Source organism: Poecilia reticulata, linkage group LG14 (genome assembly GCF_000633615.1).
Source record: "Poecilia reticulata strain Guanapo linkage group LG14, Guppy_female_1.0+MT, whole genome shotgun sequence".
NCBI lineage: Eukaryota > Metazoa > Chordata > Actinopteri > Cyprinodontiformes > Poeciliidae > Poecilia > Poecilia reticulata.
Window position 1 is genome coordinate 19,554,503 of NC_024344.1, and position 21,413 is coordinate 19,575,915.

The following is a 21,413-nucleotide window of genomic DNA, read 5'->3' on the forward strand; positions in this document are numbered from 1 at the left end:
CATTGTTTGTGATTGTATATTCATATAAATTTGTACTGATATTACTAAATAATTTATTAAATACATTATGAACGGTTCTGTGTTTTGTAAAATGCTAATCATACATCAGTATTACATCAATATTAGAATATTCTATTCCTATTCTATTGTTTTCCTCACTAAGCATATTTAAATATTATGAACTATGTATCAATACAATTAAATAATACAATTGTTTATAAATGTAGATTTGATAGCTGTTTGAATAAGGTTTTCAGTAACAAAAAATGTGTGTTATGTTCGATTAAATGCACTGATATATCATTGTGCCTGCCAAACACATAAGGCTGAGTGGAGCGGTCGACCGCTCCAAGATGGCCGCCCTAAATCTCATCAGCTACAATAGGCGAGAGCGGTCCAGGAGGAGTCTATTCTTATATTATCTCTATGGTAGAGCCACGCACCGACCATAGTTGACTCAGAGCGGAAAAAGGCAGCGGATAGTATAGTTTTACTACAAACTGTACTTATTTTAACTCTTGTACTGGAATATACTTAATAAATTTCATTAGTTTAAGAAAGAGAATAAAACCAAAGTCCAAAACATGTTGAATAAACACAGCAGAAAGAGTTTTATTTACAGCTTTCCTTCACATGACTTTCTACGCATGCGTACTCAATCGGTAGTAACTAGGAATGTTCATGTTCAATTATCTGGGAAGCAGCTCGCGCTCGACACCACACAACAAAACGAGATCCGACTGTCTTGTGCTGTTCTAGACAGGAAGCAGCACGTCGATCTGCACGAGCCGCGTTCAGAAACTGAGGTAGCCAACGAGCCGCAATGAACTTCTTCGGGTTCGGTCAGACTGCGGACATCGATATAGTTCTGAATGACGCCGAGACGAGGAAGAAAGCGGAACACAACAGCGAAGACGGAAAGAAGGACAAATATTTCCTATTCTTCGACGGAGAGACGGTGTCGGGAAAAGTAAACGTCACGCTTAAGTACCCGGGAAAGAGGCTGGAGCACAATGGCATCAAAGTTGAGTTTGTCGGCCAGATAGGTGAGCAGCTAGTAGGCCTGCATTTCAGTGTCCATAGACAGAAGTCACCAAAGTATTGCGCGACACAAAAAGGCTTTCAAACTATCTAAACTCACAATGCAGTTAATGAATGTATTCCACGTACAGCAATGGATAACTGTTTTCACTTCCTGCCAGCGCTCAACAAGTTAATTGTGAAAGTGGCAGTTAAAAAGTATTGTCTCGTGATGTGACAACTAACTGTCATCAGCTGACGTTATCAGCCGTCGACGAGCTTTATTTGCGACCTCTGCAGGCGTCCCTCTGTTGTTGGAAACATTGTTCGTGTGCCATATGTTGGAGTAGCAAAGTATGCAGCTTTCATTTAATAGTTAATTTCATAGTAGAGCCACAGATTCAAATCAAAGATGGCAGGCCGAGGTTTATCCTAATCAACACGACTAAGAAATTTATTGATTTAGACACTTTTTCACATAACAGGCTTGGAAAATTCTGTCCAAACTAGACAGAATTTTCTGTCAAGTGTGGGTTGATTAATATTAGAGATGGCAACTTTCTTCACTTACAGACACTTGAGCAGTTTTATGTGAACTAGGAAGCAGTAAGCAGATTAAAGGAAATATTATTTTACTACTTCTCGTTTTTTGTTTTGTTTGTCCAAATTTGAAAAAATATGAAGAAAGAAAAACACCCACGTGCATGCAGAAAAGTCAAAAGCTGCCTTGTGGGAGGATTAACTTTACGCTTAACAAAATTTGGGTTAATAGCTTAACATTAGGGACACTTGACAGGGAAGCATGGAGGAGGAAGTCAGGAGAAACTAATTAAAGTAGTTACTTGGTAATGTAACAAACCAGCGCATTATACAGTAATTAAAGTTCAGTGGTAAGTCCAGACAACAACTCATTTAAAACACCACAGTTATGGGCACATCCAGGTTGATCCTGTTCTGAGTAACGTTGTTGGTCTGATATGCACTGGCAACAACTGTATCACCAGAACAGCCAGTATTATGTTGGCAAACCATGCACTGGTTATGTAGATATCACATTTTTACACATAACCAGTCTGTTTTACGTGAGAGGTTTCACTGTGATGCCAAACCAATTATTCAGCTTAAACTGAACCAGAAATCACTTAACTAAGACATAGTTCATAAAGTATGAGCCTTAAGTTTCCATAGAAGTAAATATAGTCCTAAGCTAACAGTGAAACTGCATTTATTACACAGACCAATATCAGTTTTTTTTTTAAACTCAATCAAAAGAAATGTCAATGATACCCTATGTCCTCTCATATAAATATGTTTTTTCAGAGCTGTACTACGACAGAGGGAACCACCATGAGTTTGTGTCTCTTGTGAAAGACTTGGCTCGGCCGGGAGAGCTGACGCAGTCTCAGACGTTTGACTTTGAGTTCACACACGTGGAAAAACCGTACGAGTCGTACACTGGTCAGAACGTCAAGTTACGGTAAGTTAAGTCCTCGTATGATCTCTGTCATGTTGCCCATCAACTGAACTAGTTATTCATGGTAACAGTAGGAATTATTGGAAGATGTTATCCTCAAGCTGCTTGTTTGAATAATCCAGTGAAACCCAGGTTCACCTCACAGATAGTAGTTGACAGTGGTGACAAAACCATCCATCTTTCTGTTGATGGTTTTGTGTGTCAAAGCTATTTGGGACTGTGATCATTTTCTCAACCTGTGCTTAAAACCCGAATAATCCAGCTGTGCTCTAAAACAATCTTAGAAACGTCACCACTTTAAATATTTCTCCTTCCCCTCCATTACCTATGTGACCTGTGGTTTTCATGTCACATCAGCTCTTTGCACTTTGAAGAGTTCATTCAGTCTGACATGCACAAACTGTTCAACTAACAAGTTGCCTGTTTATTAGACTGCACTGTCAGTTGATTGTCTTCAAATCAATGGGTTTTTCTCCAACATGCTCTAAGGACTGTGTTTGCTTCCAGTTACTTCCTCAAGGTGACGATAGGCCGGAGGCTCAGCGACATCACCAAGGAGCTGGACATCGTGGTTCACACCCTGAGCACATACCCTGACCTCAACTCCTCTATCAAGATGGAAGTGGGGATCGAGGACTGTCTGCACATAGAATTTGAGTACAACAAATCCAAGTAGGAGTTTTTTTTGTTTTTTTTTTATTTATTAAAATTCACGAAATGACTACACCTTCAAGTTAATAGTGGCATGCTCACTGAAGGCTAACGCTGTTTTCTGCTTGCAGGTATCACTTAAAAGATGTGATTGTTGGGAAGATTTACTTCCTCCTGGTGAGGATTAAGATCAGACATATGGAGATCGACATCATCAGACGAGAGACCACCGGCACAGGACCCAGCGTTTACAACGAGAATGACACCATAGCCAAGTACGAGATTATGGACGGCGCTCCGGTCAGAGGTGATCTCTAAGTCCTGCCTTTCTCTTCCTGTCCAGCACTATTATCGTTTCTGCAGACTCACTGCTCTGTTGTTGTTGTTTTCTGGTGCGACAGGAGAATCCATTCCCATCCGGCTGTTTCTGGCAGGCTATGAGTTGACGCCCACCATGAAAGACGTCAACAAGAAGTTTTCAGTGCGATACTTCCTCAACTTGGTTCTCATAGACGAGGAGGACAGACGCTATTTCAAACAGCAGGTGAGCAGAACGTTTTGGTCAGCAGCGTGCAAAGTAAGCGCGCGTTACTGACAGAACTCAAATTTTACTTAGAGGTGGGGAAAAATAGGACAAAATATCAGATCAGATTTCACATTAAAATAACAACAAAATACGACTATTTAATAAACGAACATTTACTCAGTCAAGTATATTATTGTATTGATGGGTGGGAAAAGGACTTGGATTGTAAATTACTTTGAATGGTCAGTAAGACTAGAAAACAGCTCTACATGAGTATATAGATAAAATTATATTTTGATTTTAAAGAGTTGACAATAACAGAAGTTGAGTAAAGTTTCCTCGAGCTAATGATTGATGTTGCATGCAAATGAAGACAATAAAGCTGATGTTTTTGTTGGACAGTTAAGTGTGGTTTGGTTTCCCTGAAATTTAGCTCTGTTTTGAATGTTTTGCAACTACAATGAATCTTTGAAAAGATAAAATGATGAGCTGGACAATGACGTGCAGCAACAAATTCTTCTCTGAAGCAATTATTGATTATTGCCAGTGTTTGTTAACCTCAATGCTCCAGAGTAGCACAGTGTCAGAGCCAGAGGTGGTCGCATCCCTCCTAATCAATTTGGTCAGTTAAGTTGATTTGATAAGCACACCTCGGATGCTGCCTACTCTTTTTCATGGGAACACCTGTGAAAATAATATTTTCAGCTTCAGGTAAAATTTCTCATTTTTAATGCGATTCATGCCAATTCTTTAATGCAGGAAATCATTCTGTGGAGGAAAGGTGACATAGTGAAGAAGAGCATGTCTCACCAGGCCATCATTGCTGCGCAGCGCTTCGAGGGCTCCTCCAATCCAGAGAGGTCCCACAGTCAGAGCGCTGAGGACGACAAGAGCTAAACCACGGCCACTCGGGCACTTCCACTTCCTGCTGTGTCTGAGTGAACACAGCTCTTAGGTGTCAGTCCAAATGTTGAGTGAGTGAGTGAGTGAATTCCAGTGTGTGTGTGTGTGTGTGTGTGTGTGTGTGTGTGTGTGTGTGTGTGTGTGTGTGTGCGCGTGTGTATATGCGTGCGTGTGTGAAGGGAACAAACAGTGCCACTCTGGGCTGGAGTTGTGTTGATTTGATTTTAAGCATCTTGAAGCACTATCTACATGGAGCAGGCCACATTCAGACTGATGAATCGGCGCCAGCAACTTTCTGTCTTTCCCTGTTCCACGTAATCAGTCTGGAAAGGGTCTGTCTGCTTTATCTGTGTGGCATCTACAACAGCAGTCGCTTAGGAGGACATCTTCCAAAGGTGCACTTCAATCTGTCACTCACAGGTGTGTTTGGGAGAGCGTTGGATGTTTATACGTGGCTAGAATATTGCACTGTGAGGAAACTAGTCATACAGTAGCTTTCTAAAGAGCGACTAAACAATAGCATTTATCACACGTCTGTGACTCTTCACAGGAACCTAACAGTGTGATAGGAACTCATTAATAGGATTATTTTTGCTGCCATCTTCTGCTTTTTTTCTGCAAACTTTGCCTGTATTTTGCAAACTTGGCTTGCTCCCAGAATCCCAAACAGGAATTGGCAAACCTCATTAACATGACAAACATTGATTATCATTTGGAAGATATTGTCATACATTCCAGTGCTGTTGTGAGCATTCGGCATGATTGTAAGGTACTTTTTTAAAACTAAAAAAAATGTTTAACCAACCTTTTACATGTAGTACACATTCATCAAGCTGTTAAAATGGATTCTATCACAAATGGAGTTTTGGTATGTTTATAATCTGGTTGTTACAGTCACCAATGACTTGTTTCTGAGCCCAACTTTCTTATTTTGCACTATGACATCCTTCTGTTTAGTTGCTTTCTGCTCTCTGTTCTGTTTGTGACAGATGTAGTGGCAGGGGTTTATGAGCACAACTTCTAATTATCATAACTAGAGATGCATCAATCAGATGTTTTCTGACTATTAGTGGTTTTCTTTGAGGTCTGACCTGCTGTTTTCTTAAAGAGTTTAACTTGGATTCTGACAGACATGAGAGTTTTAAAGTCAAATTGTCACTAACCTCCATTTGATTTTTATTCAGCTAAAAGCATGAAGTACATGCGGAGTTCTTAGTTCAATTGAATTTGAACAGATTTTCTTTACGTCGACGCACGTAAGCCGATCAAGGGAAAATTGTACAATTCCGAACACGCGCCAATAGATTGGTGCATCTCTAATCAATAACATCTGGTCTCACTTCAATCTAATCACACATAGACACTTGATTATGTTCCTTTCACAATAATATCAGCAGAGAATGAAAGCTAGATAAATAACAGTGGTGTCTCTTATTTAGGGCTTCTGTTTTCTTGCTGTTTTTAATCCCACCAATTACCTTGTTTATGCTCACAATGGACAGTTCACCAGTGGAACCTGAAGGTGAAATTTGCCTTCGGCGTTGATACGTGTGTCTGTGTGTGATGACCTTGAAGTGACCTCTGCCTGTTGATGGTTTGCAGGCTGAACTTTAGCCAGTTGTGTCTCTGTATAGTTTAGTGCCAATCATCCAGAACACTCCCTGGGGTTCTCATGTACCTTTCTTGAACTGGTTAAGCTGCTTTGGATCATGATTTTAAATGTAAAAGAGGGGGGGAAAGGACAGCTCTATTTTAATGAGCTCTTAGATTCAATAAAAATTCCAAGAACTTTTTTCACTAACCGGTGTTTGTTCTTACACACAAAGCAGAACTGTAAAATCCAGCAGACAGTAGACACAACTGCTACTGGCCCTACTTCATGCAGCAAGTAAACCCAAAATTACTGACATCTTTAGCAGATTAAGGTTTAAATATCAATAAGTAATATTTCTATTTCCGAGTTCCAGTCTGTTAAAGATCAGATGGATGGCAAGAAGGTCTTCTGACCTCAAATACTTGGAGCTCATCACCAATCAAAAATCTTCAAAATGCCATTTTGTATATTCAATAAGCTGCTCTGGGTTGCTGTGACTCCAATAAACATCTTTCTACTGAGATTATCTTTAATGTCTGGAAATAACTAAATGAAAAAAGAAAATGGATGTTTCAATAAAAAGGCACACAAACAATATGTGCCTAAAGGATGCTTCCGTAAATATTTAAAGATAACTAAACATTTTTTGATAATGCCTTATAGAAGAATAATAGCTCATATGTTTTTCAGTTTAATTTATTCATAAAGTTTTAATTCATAAGGGTAATCTCAAGTCACTGTACGGGACAAAATGAGTCCAGTTTTGACTGTATTATGTTACAGTCAAAACCTCCAATATGTATTATCTAGATGTTATATGAAAGATAATTACAAAGTAGGTCATGATTGTGAAATAAATGAAACATACATTTTACATTTTATTACTAATAGAATAATTACACATATACATGCCACAGTCTAAAAAGTCTGGCATGTCTGTGTGTGTTTTGAGTCTCGCAGTCGGTGTGTCACAAAACCACATTTTGCTGAAATTATCACTCCAGACATCTACCATTCTTGGAAAATCTTCAACCTGAAAATGTATTTCCAAAATAACTCGAACTGGGATTTAAAAAAAACAACGCATCTATGAAAAAATCTAATTTAAATCTTACCAAGTGTTTTTCATGATCAAACATTTTTTAAGTTAAAATGACAGATTTCATGAGACAAATCCTCAGATTCGTGATAAATAAGCTGTTACTGATGATCTTGAAAGTAGTACACCATTTTGTTTATCTTAAGCGTGATTTAAAATCCGATGTATTTTTCCTGGACAGCTCCCGCCATAATTTTAAAGGTATTAAAAGTTTGAAAGAAAAATCTTTGGATGGATTTCATACCGTATCTTTAATATGGTAGAAGTGCAAAGCGTAGGTTTATTATTATGAATAAACCTTATTAGCGTAGAGTGTTGTACATGCTCTCACAACAAGCACTGCTACAAAAACCTTCTGCTCTATTTCTGTTTAGATTTAAAGAATGTGGGTGGGGCAACAATCCACCTTTTGGGGTTCCATGTAACATCTGGGTCGCTCAGATTGGGGTTAGAGCTGTCTCTTGGACCCTAATAAGCTTGTTAGAGCTCCAGCTTGTTACCAGCCCTTTGGAGCGACCGGGACTTCTCTAAGCCTCTGCCAAGCACTCAGAAAATTAAAAGAACTGATCTGAACGAACGAGGGGAGCAAAGCTTATTCCGGCAGCAGCTCCCTCAGCTCATAATGTCATTAAGAAGATGTCTGGTGAAGCTGTGGTCAAGCTTTCAGAGAGCTGCACTATGATTGGTGCCTGGAGCAAGTCTGCTGCAGTATGAATGGAACCTCTTGGACTGTTAATGTAAAAAAAAAAAAAAAGTCCTAAATGGGAAGAGGAAACAATAAAAATATTTTATGTAGAAAATTGTTTCATTTGTGCATAATTATAGTGATATATTGTCTAAAGAAAAAAATGATCACTTAATATTTTAAACAAACCCTTTGCATACAAGTCAAGACAGCCCAAGATTCTTGTTTTACCGGAATAAAAAAAGACAGAAGCTCAAATCCTCTCATAAAAACTGAGAACCCTGACTATGACACATTTGCTGCTGTGTAAAGTGTTAACACTCCATGACTCAGAGCTGACTGGGCAACATTTCCAGAACCTTTGTGTCAGTGACGGAAACAGGGAATTAGTCTGCCTTAAAATAAAGTGCTTTTTTTTATACTCTGCTATTTTATTTGGAATCTACTCACTGAAGTCATTTCCTAATAAGGATTTAAAATCAACTGAATTCAACGTTTTAATGTAAACTGATCATGAAAGCTTTCACTGGATGCAACATGCTGCATGGAAACCAAATCTGCCACTAGGGGGCAGGGTTGAATCAAATTTATTTGCACTCTAATTTGAGGATTAAGAAATCTGCAGAGACTATATTGGTATTAATGGCACTGCCGTATTCTGTTTTATCTTTTGGTACTGTTTTTGACAGTTTCCCAACGCGATGACTGGAGCTCCTTCAGAGGAAATAATCACTGATCCAGATCTGAGTGTGCGAGATGAACACTGAGAAACAGCAGGCAGGTGATTTATAGCAGCAAGTAAGTCCAGAACCACTTGAACAATAGGAACCAAATATCACATGAAACTTTCCGTCTCATGGTATCCATTATAGTAGAATTAAAAAGTGAAAATATAGTCACAACATTTTTTGTTTGTTTTTAATTTTGTGCTATGGGCCTGAAATACAAGGATGGATGAATATCAACAGATTCTATTAAATTCTTAACATTGTGTGATACATAGAAATAAAAGTCACAGCTTTTGCGGTGGAATACCACTGTCTGAACTTTCTACGGGTGCATTGTTTGAGTTCAGCCCACTGATGCAGGTCTTCGTGTGAACAGGTGGGTTTATTGTTCAGCTGATGACTGGCGGAGTATACGCTTTCAACTCATGTTTGCCCTAGACTAAGAGGATCACTTGACCGGAATCGTCGACATCTGCAACATGTGTGAATCATGCATTTCTTGCAACACAAACGCAGCATTTCATGCGGTATGGAAGTCACACGTTGCCACGTTCAGAGGGTCACAGGCTCATCTGGGATTAAATATTTTTAGAAGACTGGTAGAGTATGCCATATCTTAATTACAACTATAAAGTACAGATATGAACTGGCACTGTTAAAGTCAAGTTACAAAAGCAAACAACGCGCTCAGCGCCGTTTAGACTTAATTTTCAGTTTCCCTCAAATAAGTAACGAAATGCATGTGTGTATATAAAGAGGCCTTGTTTATTATGATCAGGAATTTTTCAGAAAATGACAAAAACACCTTGCTACTAAATGTAAATTCAGAGGGTTTGGTTACATGTTCTTACTGATGCTTTTCTCTGCATATTTATCAAAGAAACCATAGTGTGAACGATGGTCAAGATAGCAAGAAAACTGAAGATGACTAAAAATATTATCATAATAAATAATATATTCAGCATTAAATGACCTGCCTGCTTTGGAGAAATATCAGTGGAGAAGATGGAAAGGTGTATTTTTTGCATTCCATCAGGCGAAGCAACAAAAGGTTGGCGGTAGATTTGCAGGTTAGGGAGACATTTTCCAGCGTAATAAAGCTACTGTGACTGGGCAAAAATGTTCAAAATATTCATGGATGCTAATCAATCTGGATGTTAAACTGACAGATGGATTATGGCAAAAAATAATTTATAGAGGCTCCACAACAGAACTCCATCTTGAAAAGCAACTTTTAAACTGAACTGGAATCTTGATTGAGCTCTGATTTCCCTACAACTTAATTTCCTGTTCCAAATAAATGGAAGGGAATAAAGGGTACCTAACTCGTTTAATTCAAATGCAGTTTTGTTGTTACAAAAATCCACTGTGTTTACCATCCAAGACGTATTTAATCTGTTATCCCGCATATGTTTTTCTGTTATGGACCGCAAAATTTCTGCTTGTTTGTGTTCAGTGGTGCTTTCAATGAAACCCAGTTCATCTAAACTACTTCAGCGATTTTCAGTTGAACATCTGTGTGGTGCGTTGTTTCTCCCGTGTTTCAGATAGGCCGTGAACGCATCGCAGAGATAGCGCCGCTGCTGCTCCCCCTGCTCTGACCGTTCCAGTCCGTATCCACCCCGAGGTGTGCTCACTCTCTCCGCTGAGCTGCACACGCCGGACTGGCTTTTAACAAGTTTTAAACTGGAACAAGCTTTGGGAGGCACTGGGGAAAGGCAGGACATTGCTGCGAGTTATTGAGTTTTGCTATGAATGGGATGAAACGATGCGGAGGAGACGGCATTCCTGATTTTTTTTTCCTCCTCCGAATAGCGACAGTAACTGACAGAAACCGCCGCCTGTCCGCCTTGTTGTCCCAGTGGAGCCTCTTCTCTTTTTTTGTTGTTGTTTAGGGTGAAACTAAACTCGCTGTGAATGCGAGCCGTGGCGCGCTTTTTTTTTTGCCCCCAGCCCGGAGACTTTCAGGGGAATATGCTCAGACACTTTGCGTCTGTCGTGTTTGGACTGCGCGGGGCTAAGCCGTGATGTGGAGGGAATTAAACAGCGGTGAAACGCCAGACGGAGACAGCGAAAGCTAAAAAGCTCATCACCCCACCAGCAGCGGACGGTGGTGAGCGACCGCAGCCCGGAGCGGACAATTCAAGGTACTCTGACCGCATTTCTCAACACCAGCCTCCTGCCGTGTGTTTGTCGTTCCTCTGTGTGATAAAATGATGGAGAACCAGAGAGGAATTGGCTAATAATACAGTGCACGTGCGTGCCAGGGAGGAACGACCGAAGCCAGACTGGCTCGAGGGAGGGGGTGTGGGGGCTCCCGTTTCCCCAGAAACCAGAGAGAACGGCACACCGGTCCTCCATTCAAAGCAGGATCGATTGAACGCTAATCAGCGCTTTTCTTTTAGCACAAGTTTATACATGTGATGGTTGCAGGTAGTATTTAATAGTTTAACCACCACAGAAAAGATTAGGTAGATATTTCACTCTAAAATCTCGACTAGTCGTTCCAAACTAGTGCCACTTGCAGAGGCGGTCGATTCTTGATGGGTTAATTATGTCTTCGATCAGGTTTTTCGTAACGGATTCTGATTAGTTTTGATGCATTTAAAGAATGGGCGGGGTTGTTAATGTTTTAATATTTGACCTGGGAGAAAATCATGGGAAATCTGTGGTCACCCACCTAGGCTTACATCTCAAATCAGCACTGCGGGAGTTCAGTGTTTCTACTTGTACAGACTCATTCAGTAAATTCGAATATTATCGAAAAGCACATTGATTTCAGGAATGTCTAGTGAGTGAAACACATTCATATATATTAATTACACCCAGATAGATGTTTGAAAGCCTTTGTGATTGAGTTTCTACTTCAGCTAATAAGAACATAACATTTAAAATAATATTACATCTGACCAATAAAAAAATACAACCTTGTGCTTAATGAAAAGTATGTTTAGTACCTGTTTAAAGGTTATTTTCAACATATACTTTTAATCTGACAAGACTCATCGGGATGTATATTCTAATTTACTGAATATGACTGTATCCCCATCTAGAAAAACAGGACATTTTCCAGTTTCCCAACCCTGGTCCTCAAGGCACACTGCCCCGCATGTTTTAGATGTTTTCCTGTTTTCAACTGATTAACATGTTGAACTGCAATCAGGATCAGGTGTGTTACAGCAGTGAAACATCTGAAACATGCAGGGCGGTGTCCGTCAAGGACCAGTGTTGGGGAAACACGGGTGTAGAACTCACAGTTGTGTGTTAACACAATACCAAGGAAGAAATACAAAGGTAAGGATCTTAAAGGAGTGAGGCTTTCTAGTGAGGGACAATAGGCCATTTGTGAACTATTTGAAAGTCATTCAAGGAGATTTCCTTTTCAGTTAAAATAAAAATGGTGGCTAATCTTTCCAGAAGTGAACCTCCTAGCAAATTCATCCCAATATCAAAGTGTGTAATGCTCCTAGAAATAATGATAATAATAAAACACCTCAGACTCTTCATACCACAGTTCGGATGTTAAATGTCAAAATTCATGTTGGGACACTTACAGGAAATCTGAAGGAGTTTGACTTATTATGGAGGGTTAAAAGAAAGCATATCCCCTTAAGAGGAGCCATTTTCAGCTGCTTCTGTCAAATGCATTGTATCATACTACATACTAAGTTCTTCTATTTTAGTTTCATCTTTCTTTACTAGATAATGACAGATAATTTTTGGATATTAGAGGTTAGATTAACTGCAAAAGGGGTCAGGCCATTTGGACAGCATCCACTTATAAAACCTACAAAGGGTGTACTTTCTTTCCTCCGTAGCTGTAAATGAAAACATTGCTTGGATTAGCTGAGATTATTTGCCTCCCGAGAGCTGGATCAGTCAGAAGTACCATCAGGCTCTGATCTACTGGATCAGTTTGTTGTTCTGTTTAGAAATGATTGGATGTAAAGCGTTGGATTCCAGATGAGGTTTCAGCCACATAGGCGTGTCTGAAAGCTCTTCTCTTGTTATCTGAGCCACATTTCCCATGGTCTTTTAAAACCTACACTTCCCATATTGGTTTACATTGTAACAATGCATGCATGGAAGGCTGAAATGCTTGTTTAACCACGGAGAATATACACACACACACAAGCTAGGTTTTAGGTCAATGAGTGTTTATACTCGGGGCTCAACCGAAAACACACTAGGTCCAAAAACACTTCTTCTACTGTCATTTGTTTTACCAACCCTAAGCCACAAAGCTCCCAGTTTGACTGATTAACCAGCAGAGTTGTTGTGGTGGTCTAATGGTCCAGTCAAAGTCCAGTCCTCAACCTGTAAGGTGTTTTGAGGAGCTTTGGATAAACATGTCAGCACTTAGCCCCACCTTGCCTACTGAGCATCAGTTGCTGTGTTTCCATTTCGAGTGTGTGCAAATCCTTGTCTATATTCTGCCAATGTTAAGTGAATTCATTTTCGTAATTATTTATTTAATAATTCGTAATGGAAATGCAGGTGAATGAATAAATCAGGGGTGCACCGATTGCAGTTTTCTCTCCGATCACTGATCTTGAAAAAGCCTAACTTGCCACTTCTGGGTTTTTATTTTGGCCAATACAGATTTTTTTGTTGTTGTCTGAAAAGTCCCTATAAATAGGGACTTAAGTTTAGTGGAGTTGATTGATAACCGCGCAGGAGCAGACATGACCTGGTGGGCAGGTGTGTCAGTCAGCCTTCTCTCATGGTAAAGAGAAAGAGGACAGTGACTGATTTTCAGACCTTTGCAGAGGTAGATAAGATCGGTTTGTTGTGCATCGGCTGATCATAAATCGGGGCCGATTTATCGGTGCACCCATAGAATGTTTACCTGTCTGTGAGTGAGATTAGGTGAATGCGGCTCAAAGTGTCTTCAGTGCAAAGTATGACTATAAAAGCTCTATGCAGATTCAGTCCATGTACCGTTCAGAACTCAATGAAATTTCAACTGAATTTCTTTGACCAGCCAAGAAATAGTTGTGGAAGAAACCTGTTTCTGAAGGCTGGATTACAAGTTGGAGTCCTGTAATTCTTCTAATGTCATAACTACGTGGTTTCCATCGGGGTCACAGTGGGAACCATGCACTTATTTCATCCATCCTCTAGTCGCTCAGAATGACTAGTTGGTTATTGTATAGACTCGTCTCCGCACCTGGAAGTGTGACATTACAGGTTATCAGCTGTTCTGCCATCAAGGTCATAGGTCAGTTCTTGGTGGAACATTTGTCTGCAGCAGGTTGTGTGTGTGCTTGTTTGGATTTGGAGAATCATCCCCAGCTCGCCTGCGTTTGTGCAACTGCCTCCACATTCCCAGCATGTTGTTGCTTGGTGTGCGTCTCTGATCCAGCACTCTGCTCTCCAGATGAAGAACTAATGCCGCTGTTTTCTGCTTTTATTCCTGCAACTTGTTCATTCATGATGCTCCGCGGTAAACATTTACGGATCTCTGCAGGAACACTGCAGGTTAAAGTGAATAACAGTGCAGTGTGTGCGAACATATTCTCTGAAATTTGATTCTTTGTAGCATCACTCACGAAATCCGATAATCCTGTGTAATTTGATCATAGGGGCTTTGGAAATGCTAATTTTTCTGTTTTTACCTGATGGCAGATTTGTCTGTGGGTTATTCCCTCTCTGTTCGCACTCATCAGAATAATCATGTCTTATAAATATGACATCTTTTATTTGTGTACAGGTAAAGTTGCAGCACAGTGCATGGAGCTGACACGGCGTCAGCTCCATGCCTTCCTTGTTCTCGGAGTTTTCTGATTTCCGTCGGCTTGTTTATATCGGAGGTAATCAGAAGTTTTCCGTCTCTAGATGTCACATCATAACGGCTTCGACATTTCTGTTTTTGACATTGAAACTTGTGTTTTGACACCTGCTGGAGAGGTGGGGTGCACAGAAACATCGGCCCCTAAGCCATTGGCCCTTTTACTGAACTCAGTCAGTGTTGATAACGTCTAGAGCTGAAAGAAATTTTAGTTCTCAGGTTTTTTTTCTTGTTTGCATTGAATAAAATAAAATTTTCAATATTGTCTGTCTCGATATTGAAATTTTTTAGATATCTGCACTGGAGGTGGAAAAAAGCGGATGGATGCATCCCGACACCTGGCTGGGGTTTGAACATATTTTTTTCTAAGAAAGGCAAAACTTCACCTCCAGTTCCTCAGACGTCCAGGTCTCATTGTTTTGGGTTAACTGAGAGAATAAAATGAGTCCTCTGCAGTACAACTTGCCTAATAACCACCCACAGTGTAAACAGAGCACAGTTGATCATACAGTGTGACAGCTCACCTTGCCGGTCTAATTAATTCAGCATTCTGAATTTAAATCGGTGTGTGGATACACCGTCTGTGTGCAGCCTTCTGCTCTCGTTTCTGCATAAAACATTAGTACTCTCAACAGTCTTTTTGTCTGCGTGCGTTTGCCAGTGACAAAGCCAGACACGACCTCTGACCCCTGCATCAGACACTGCCACATATATGTTGAGGTTAACCAGCCATTGTTATGTCTGCCTGTGTGTCCCCTTCATTCCGCCTGACGGTTATCCTGCTACTGCCGACTCCCGAAGCGCCTAGCTCCAGTCCCACTGCGGAGTCGTGGAGATGCCGCCGCGGCATTCCCAGAAGAGATTCCATTCCTCCGTAAACAATCCTGGCATTGACGCCGCCGCCGATTAGCTGGTTGCCAGGGTATTTCCACTCCGGCCTCAGATCAGATCTGAGAAACGGGAGTTCTGTTTCAGGGTCGGTCTGGCGGCGGCTTTGTGTGAAGTCACTCTGGCGGACGTCAGGGAAACCAACGCTGTTGATCGCTGAGCTTGCTGCGTTGCCAAGACGAGTGGAAATTGAACTGGAGGTTTTCACAAGGCCGTGGAACTTCTGGAAACTGTCAGCATGGAGTTTAAATATTCCTCCCTCATGTTTTCATTCAGCAGTTTTACAGCGGTTGAAAAGTGCGTGCGCTGCCTCGGTTTGAGTTTTTCCCCTTTTCATTGAATTGGATGAAAAATGTTAATGTCTCAATGCCTGAAGGGATCCTTCTTTCTTTGAATAATCAAGGGGGGGAAAAAATCAGAGCCAAGAAGAGCCATTTCTCAACTATTAGAATAAAAGGCTTCAATAAAACCTAATGGATGGAAATGTTAAGGACGGAGCTACGTTTAATCGGCTCATTTGCATTTTGCTAAAAGTTTTCAAAAAAAGAACTGAATGATTCTTCCGGATGCTGCCCCAGATTGAGTCGTCCGAACACACACACCATGACACACAGTTCTGACGTGTGAATGTGTGAACACAGAAACCGGACCAATGAAACCAGGTCATCATTTCCAATGATGCTGTGCCAGCCCAGTGTGCTCCTTCTGATCAGCCGGTTTTACTCCCAACCTAAACCAGCCAGATGCCTACCTTTATAGAGACACATTTCCTGTGTGTGTACTATATTGAACACATTATTTGTGTCTAAAAGTAAAGAGATGCAATGGATTTTGTGGAACATGAACTCTGAAGAATGTGTCACTTTTGTGTACTTCCTGCACAAAAGTGCAGGAAGTACACTTTTGTGTACGTAGAGCTGTGTACATAGGATCACAACTCTAAACAGACAATGAATCAAAGCGTGGTTCACCCATATCTGCTTTTACATTACTAAAACTTAGGTATTTTTATTGAGAGAATAGACACATTTTTTTTTTTCAGTTTTCTTCAAGCGAGCCCAAAAGAAATTAGTAAAGTAGCTGCCAGGAAATATGCAAAACCCTTTTGCAGTTTTAGGACTAAAAAGATTTACATTCCTTTCCAGACTTTTTCATTTGTTTAGATTAATTTCATGCCAAGTTTATTGTTGAGCTGACAAAAAAAAAAGTAAAACTTTGTGATTGTTGATTGGTTTCTGGTTGTTTTGAAGAACTGGTTTGGGTTTCCACAGCTGGAAAAGCAGCTTGATGCCACATCTTCACTCTCATCCTGTAGATGTTTCAGGTTCTCCATTTCTTACAGGATCATAGTTCAGTAAAATGAATTAAACAGAGTTGGCAGTAATTAGATGTTTATATCAGTAGGTCGAAATCTCCAGGGGTCAGCTGTGTAACCAAAGGACAGAATCCGTCACCATCTCCTCTGTCCGGTGTAGGGAACAGTAACACGTTTCCCTCTCAACAAACATGTAGCCGTCTCAGCTTTAGAGGTCACTTAGGGATGACATCACCGCAGTCAATAATTGATACACTTGTAAAATGAGCGTGTGTCCAGCTGGGATGTGCTGAGCTCAGGCTGGCGCTGACCTTTGTTACACGATAGCCCCGTGGCCCTCCGTCCAGCAGACAGGAAGTAAAAGAGAAAATCGAAACGCCAAAATGAGCTTTTTGGAGCTGGGATTTAAATTCTCACATGACACGCTTCACTAATCTCTATTGCCTTTTATTTTAATTTTTAAATCAGGTCTTCACCCAGCTGAAAAATGTTTTTTTGTCTTTAGCCAGTCATGGTGTTGTGCAGCCACGGTTTTAAATCTTGGCCTTAACTCCCCTTAATAGTACTTGGTACTGGTTTCAGTGCCATCATGGATTAGATATCAGTGCATGCAGCCTTGCTCCGGGTCCCAGTGGAGCCTGCTTAGTGGCCCCGTTTACAGCTGCAGGACTCTTGAGCCTCGGGGCTCTAAGCGGCCCCCAGCCTCAGGTTGTATGGCGGGTCGCGCAAACCCACATTTCTTCACCTCCATGTTGTTAATTAGGTTGATGGATGCAATGTCCATCTTCTTGCATTAAGATCAAACTCACCTGTCATGTCGTTGCAGAACTTCTGCCAGTCATTCTGTTTGTGCGTAAAAAAAACTTTTTCTTGTTCTCTCAGACCAATAGTCACAATCTTTAAGTCTCATTGCACTGAGCACATTCAGACTGGAGGGACACCAGCCTATCAGTGACGTGGCTTCATCCGAACAGCCAATCACAGCGGTGTTTAGCAGACTGACTCATCTGAGCAGCTGTTTAGCATTTATCTGTTCTGTGTGCTCTTTGTGTGTTGGTCTGAAGTGAATGTTTTCAACTTTAAGAGTATTTGAAGTGGTAAAGCACGTTTTTCTGATGCTGTAATCTTCAAGTTTGAAGTAGAAATCTTTCAGCCTCAGTAAGAAAGCTATTACCTCGCGTTTAAAATCTTCCATACAGATTGCTTAGTTGAAGAAAACGACACTACTTTATTTATTTATTTATTTTTACTGGAGCACATTAGATTTGCAGCAGGTTTTTTTTGGTAGCTTTATCATGTTTTGCAGTTTGTATAAACCTACTTTGTTTTCTGTTGAGGAATATTGGTAGTTGTGTCATGGTGACTTATTGGTGAGGGAAACCGCAAAAATGGAAGTTGTTTTAAGAAGAGATGCACTCATGTGTCAGCGATTGAAATCAGAATGGTGATTAGCACGCCAAATGTTCTGTTTTTCTCTCATAATTAAATGCATGAAATTTAAATACTCCTTAGCATTTTTGAGTTTTACAAAGATTAGGAACATGTCATTTAATGATTTAATGGTGAGGGTCTTTTAAAATGTGTTTTTTTTAATGAATTCAATACTCTTGCTCTGATCAAATAAGCTCAAGGACATTTCTCTCTGATATGCTATATATTTGAATATTAGATGTATTACCTATTGATACTGATCATGGGTATTGTATTGCTATTGCTTTATTGTCTAGCCCTTGGACTATTCCTTTGAAAGTTAATTTGTACTCTAGAGAATAAAGTTCCACATCCTGTAGTCTAGGCTCTGATACGATTTTATCATGTCAGCAAGATCTTTTTCCAAAGTGCATGTTATCAATAATATCGTTGTTAAAACGCTTCAGTGAGCAACAAAGGTTAAGTTACAGGAAGAAACTCCCCAGTTTCTCAGTCAGAACTCTGTACCAAGAGCTTTCGCCTCTCACACCGAACACAGCCCTGTGGCCGGGCCTTATTCATCTTATCAACAGAATTAACAAGGTCACTGCTGATGGCCGGTCCTCTGAGACTGGAGACAGGAGGCTTTGGAGAGGGCATCGAATGACGAGCATAATGAGGTAGATAAAAACACAACACTGAAGGAGAATCATAATGCCTGTGTCTCACTTTGATTATAGTCTCGAGTGGAACCTGCGACATCTAAGTGGCTCCTACTGAGGCATGGACTGAGGTGAACTGGATTTAAACGCACCTTCTCCAGTGACCTGGGACTTTTGTCCACTTGAGTTATGGTTGAGAAATTACTAGTATGAGCAAAGTAGCCTTCAATTCAGTTGATGTCTAATAGTGACCTTTCCTCTGTACTCTGTTGGATTATACAAGACAGCCCACATGATGTCAATGTCATTTAAAGGAGGCAGAACAAAGTGCTTGGTCATGGCATAAGTCTTGTTTTTGTTTTTTTTTCTTCGTCAGCTCCTAATAACTAACTATTAAAAGAAATCCCAACTGAAGTTGCTGGGGGTAGTGATCGTACTTAAAATCAATCCATGCAGGTTGGTTTACATTTGCAACAACTAGAAAGCTTCATAACATCATTAGAAGGTTTCCAGAATAAACACAGTAGGTGTTTGTAGGTCGTTCAGCAGGCAGGAAAGAAGACGAGTTGCTCTATCACTTTATTTGTTACAGAACATTTATGGAATTAAAATGATTGATTTGATTTGCACCACTCATGGTGGCAGAACTTTGGTTCTGTTATGATAGGGATGCACCAATATACAAATTTGGACCGATATTGATATCCAGTATTAATATTGCCGTTATGGCTCATAACTGACATTCATTGAAATTATATATATTTCTTTACACCTTAGGGAAACAATTGACCAGGAATAAATGGCAACAAGACGAAAACAAATATTGGTTGTTTATATCAACCTGCATTTATTTATTGAACCAGGAGCGTTATGTAAAATATAACTAATATCGGCCGCTGTCAATGTTAATGCAGATATTTTGTACATCAGTGTTCATGTTTGTTAAAGATGAATAGCAGAGACTGGAGGAGGAACAGAACATTACCGAGATTGAAATCAGGTTGTTCTCTGACCTGGTCATTTTGATCTAAATTACTAGTTGTATTCATAATTGCCATAAGCAATTATTTATTGTTATTCCTAGGCAAAACCAGACTTCTACTGGCACAAAAAAGCCATTTCTTCCATCGATCATACCCCCAAACTCCGACGTCTCTCTGCCCGACTTTCTAACCGGACAGAGACTTGAAGATGAAACGCGGCAAATTAGGTGGATTATCAGGATTTATCAACAACTAGATGATGCCATCCAGATCATGTTCCAGTGGAATATCTCTGCTGCTCAGAAATTGAGCTGTTAGAATGACGTCATTGTCCTGAGAGCATGATCCAGCAGCAATATTCAGTCAGAGGCTTCTTCAGGTTGATTGAAAGACTGACCTCTGTCAGAGATGCTTCCTGCCCACAGCATCACCATCCAACCGTGGCAAAAACCTTGAAGGCTAGAGATATTACAATAAAATTACTCCATGGTGTTCTTTGAGTTTCTGTTTGATTGAACATACTGGGTGTGGAAATGATGGCAACCTTTTTGGAAATCCCAGAGATAAAGTGTTTCAGTTCTGCGGAGACTGATATTTAAAGTTGGTAATGCTAATCATGCTAATTCCGCTAATCCCCAAAGACCGTTTAAAATGTCAATTCTGTTTTAATTTTGTTATTTTAAAAGGGTAAAACTGTTTTTCACATGGACTCTGCTCACTCACACACATGGTGGGATGTTTCCTCTGCTCCTTGTATAAATAAGTAATGACCACTCACAGCATGAAGACTTCAAAGAAATATTTTGCAGGCTGTTAATTATAGTTCTAAAGAGAAACGTGAGTCAGCGTGGCAGGTCAAAGTTTTACTGCAGATTGTAACCGAGCCAGAAAATCTCTGGGTAAAATTAGAAATTTCGAGATCAGTTTGCTTAAGTTTAATTATAAAACACGGTTCAATAGCTGTGTTGCCTGAATGCAGTTAATCTCAATGAGGCTGCATGTTTTCTCCTGTGGAGAAGTGTAATTGGCAACAACATGTAACTAGTTGACTGTAGGAAATTAAGCAACCGCATCAGTCATCATCTATTGGGCCTACAGCAGCAACAAGGTCTTTCTCTGGTCTTTCAAGTCTTGCGTGTCAAAACCTCTGAGTGTTGAGTGGATTCCACAGGAAAACATGCAGTTTTGGACAATGTTGTTTCTGTAAAGGATAGTCATCAGTCTTAAAGTATTTCAGTGACAACAATCCAAGTTAAATCCAATTAATGAGTGCTGTGCCGAAAGAAAGCTTCACAAATTCCATCTTGTGCCCGGCGTGGCTGACACAATAGCTGTTCAGTATCTTTCCATCTGTTGTGCACTGTAAATGGAGTATAATACGGATAGAAACCCACTTCAGTCATGGAATCTCAGATGGTTTGCTTGGTTCAGGAACAAACTTTTCTCTTGCTTTGCCTCCAGAAACTGAAGTTAACAAGCCAAAGGCCACAAGCCAGAGTTAAACTTTAGGGTTGATAGGTGTGTCTCTTGGCCAGCATATCTCTTGTAGGGTTGAGTGAGACTCACTTGATTCTCTGAGCATTTGGTCTGGCCAGTTTGAGATTATCTGAAAATTTAACTTTGTAAGTCCTCCATTTTCTGTTAGATTCAAAGCTACTTAAAAGAAGAAGAGGAAAAAACAGAA

At 40.2% G+C, this 21,413-nt stretch overlaps 2 protein-coding genes across 5 annotated transcripts in view; both read left to right on the top strand.

Moving 5' to 3' along the window:
* The first annotated feature begins 617 nt into the window (after window positions 1-617).
* Window positions 618-6,375, top strand: LOC103476205 (vacuolar protein sorting-associated protein 26B-like). The gene is made up of 6 exons (XM_008428369.2): window positions 618-1,046; window positions 2,341-2,497; window positions 3,002-3,166; window positions 3,277-3,452; window positions 3,547-3,689; window positions 4,431-6,375. Exons 1-6 carry the CDS (start codon window positions 824-826, stop codon window positions 4,566-4,568), a joined length of 1,002 nt encoding a protein of 333 aa, XP_008426591.1. The 5' UTR covers window positions 618-823; the 3' UTR covers window positions 4,569-6,375.
* Window positions 6,376-10,266: 3,891 nt separating this feature from the next.
* Window positions 10,267-21,413, top strand: part of arhgap32b (Rho GTPase activating protein 32b) — an 89,324-nt gene continuing 78,177 nt past the window's right edge. For all 4 annotated transcript variants that reach the window (XM_008428364.2, XM_008428366.2, XM_008428367.2 and 1 more), the window contains exon 1: window positions 10,267-10,827. The gene's annotated coding sequence lies outside the window, so the exon portion shown is untranslated. The remainder of the gene's footprint in view (window positions 10,828-21,413) is intronic.

Coding starts and splice junctions, on each gene's coding strand:
- LOC103476205 (XM_008428369.2), top strand. CDS start 824: ATGAACTTCTTCGGGTTCGGTCAGACTGCGGACATCGATATAGTTCTG. Junction 2,498..3,001: donor GGTCAGAACGTCAAGTTACG/GTAAGTTAAGTC, acceptor GTTTGCTTCCAG/TTACTTCCTCAAGGTGACGA. Junction 3,690..4,430: donor GACGCTATTTCAAACAGCAG/GTGAGCAGAACG, acceptor TCTTTAATGCAG/GAAATCATTCTGTGGAGGAA.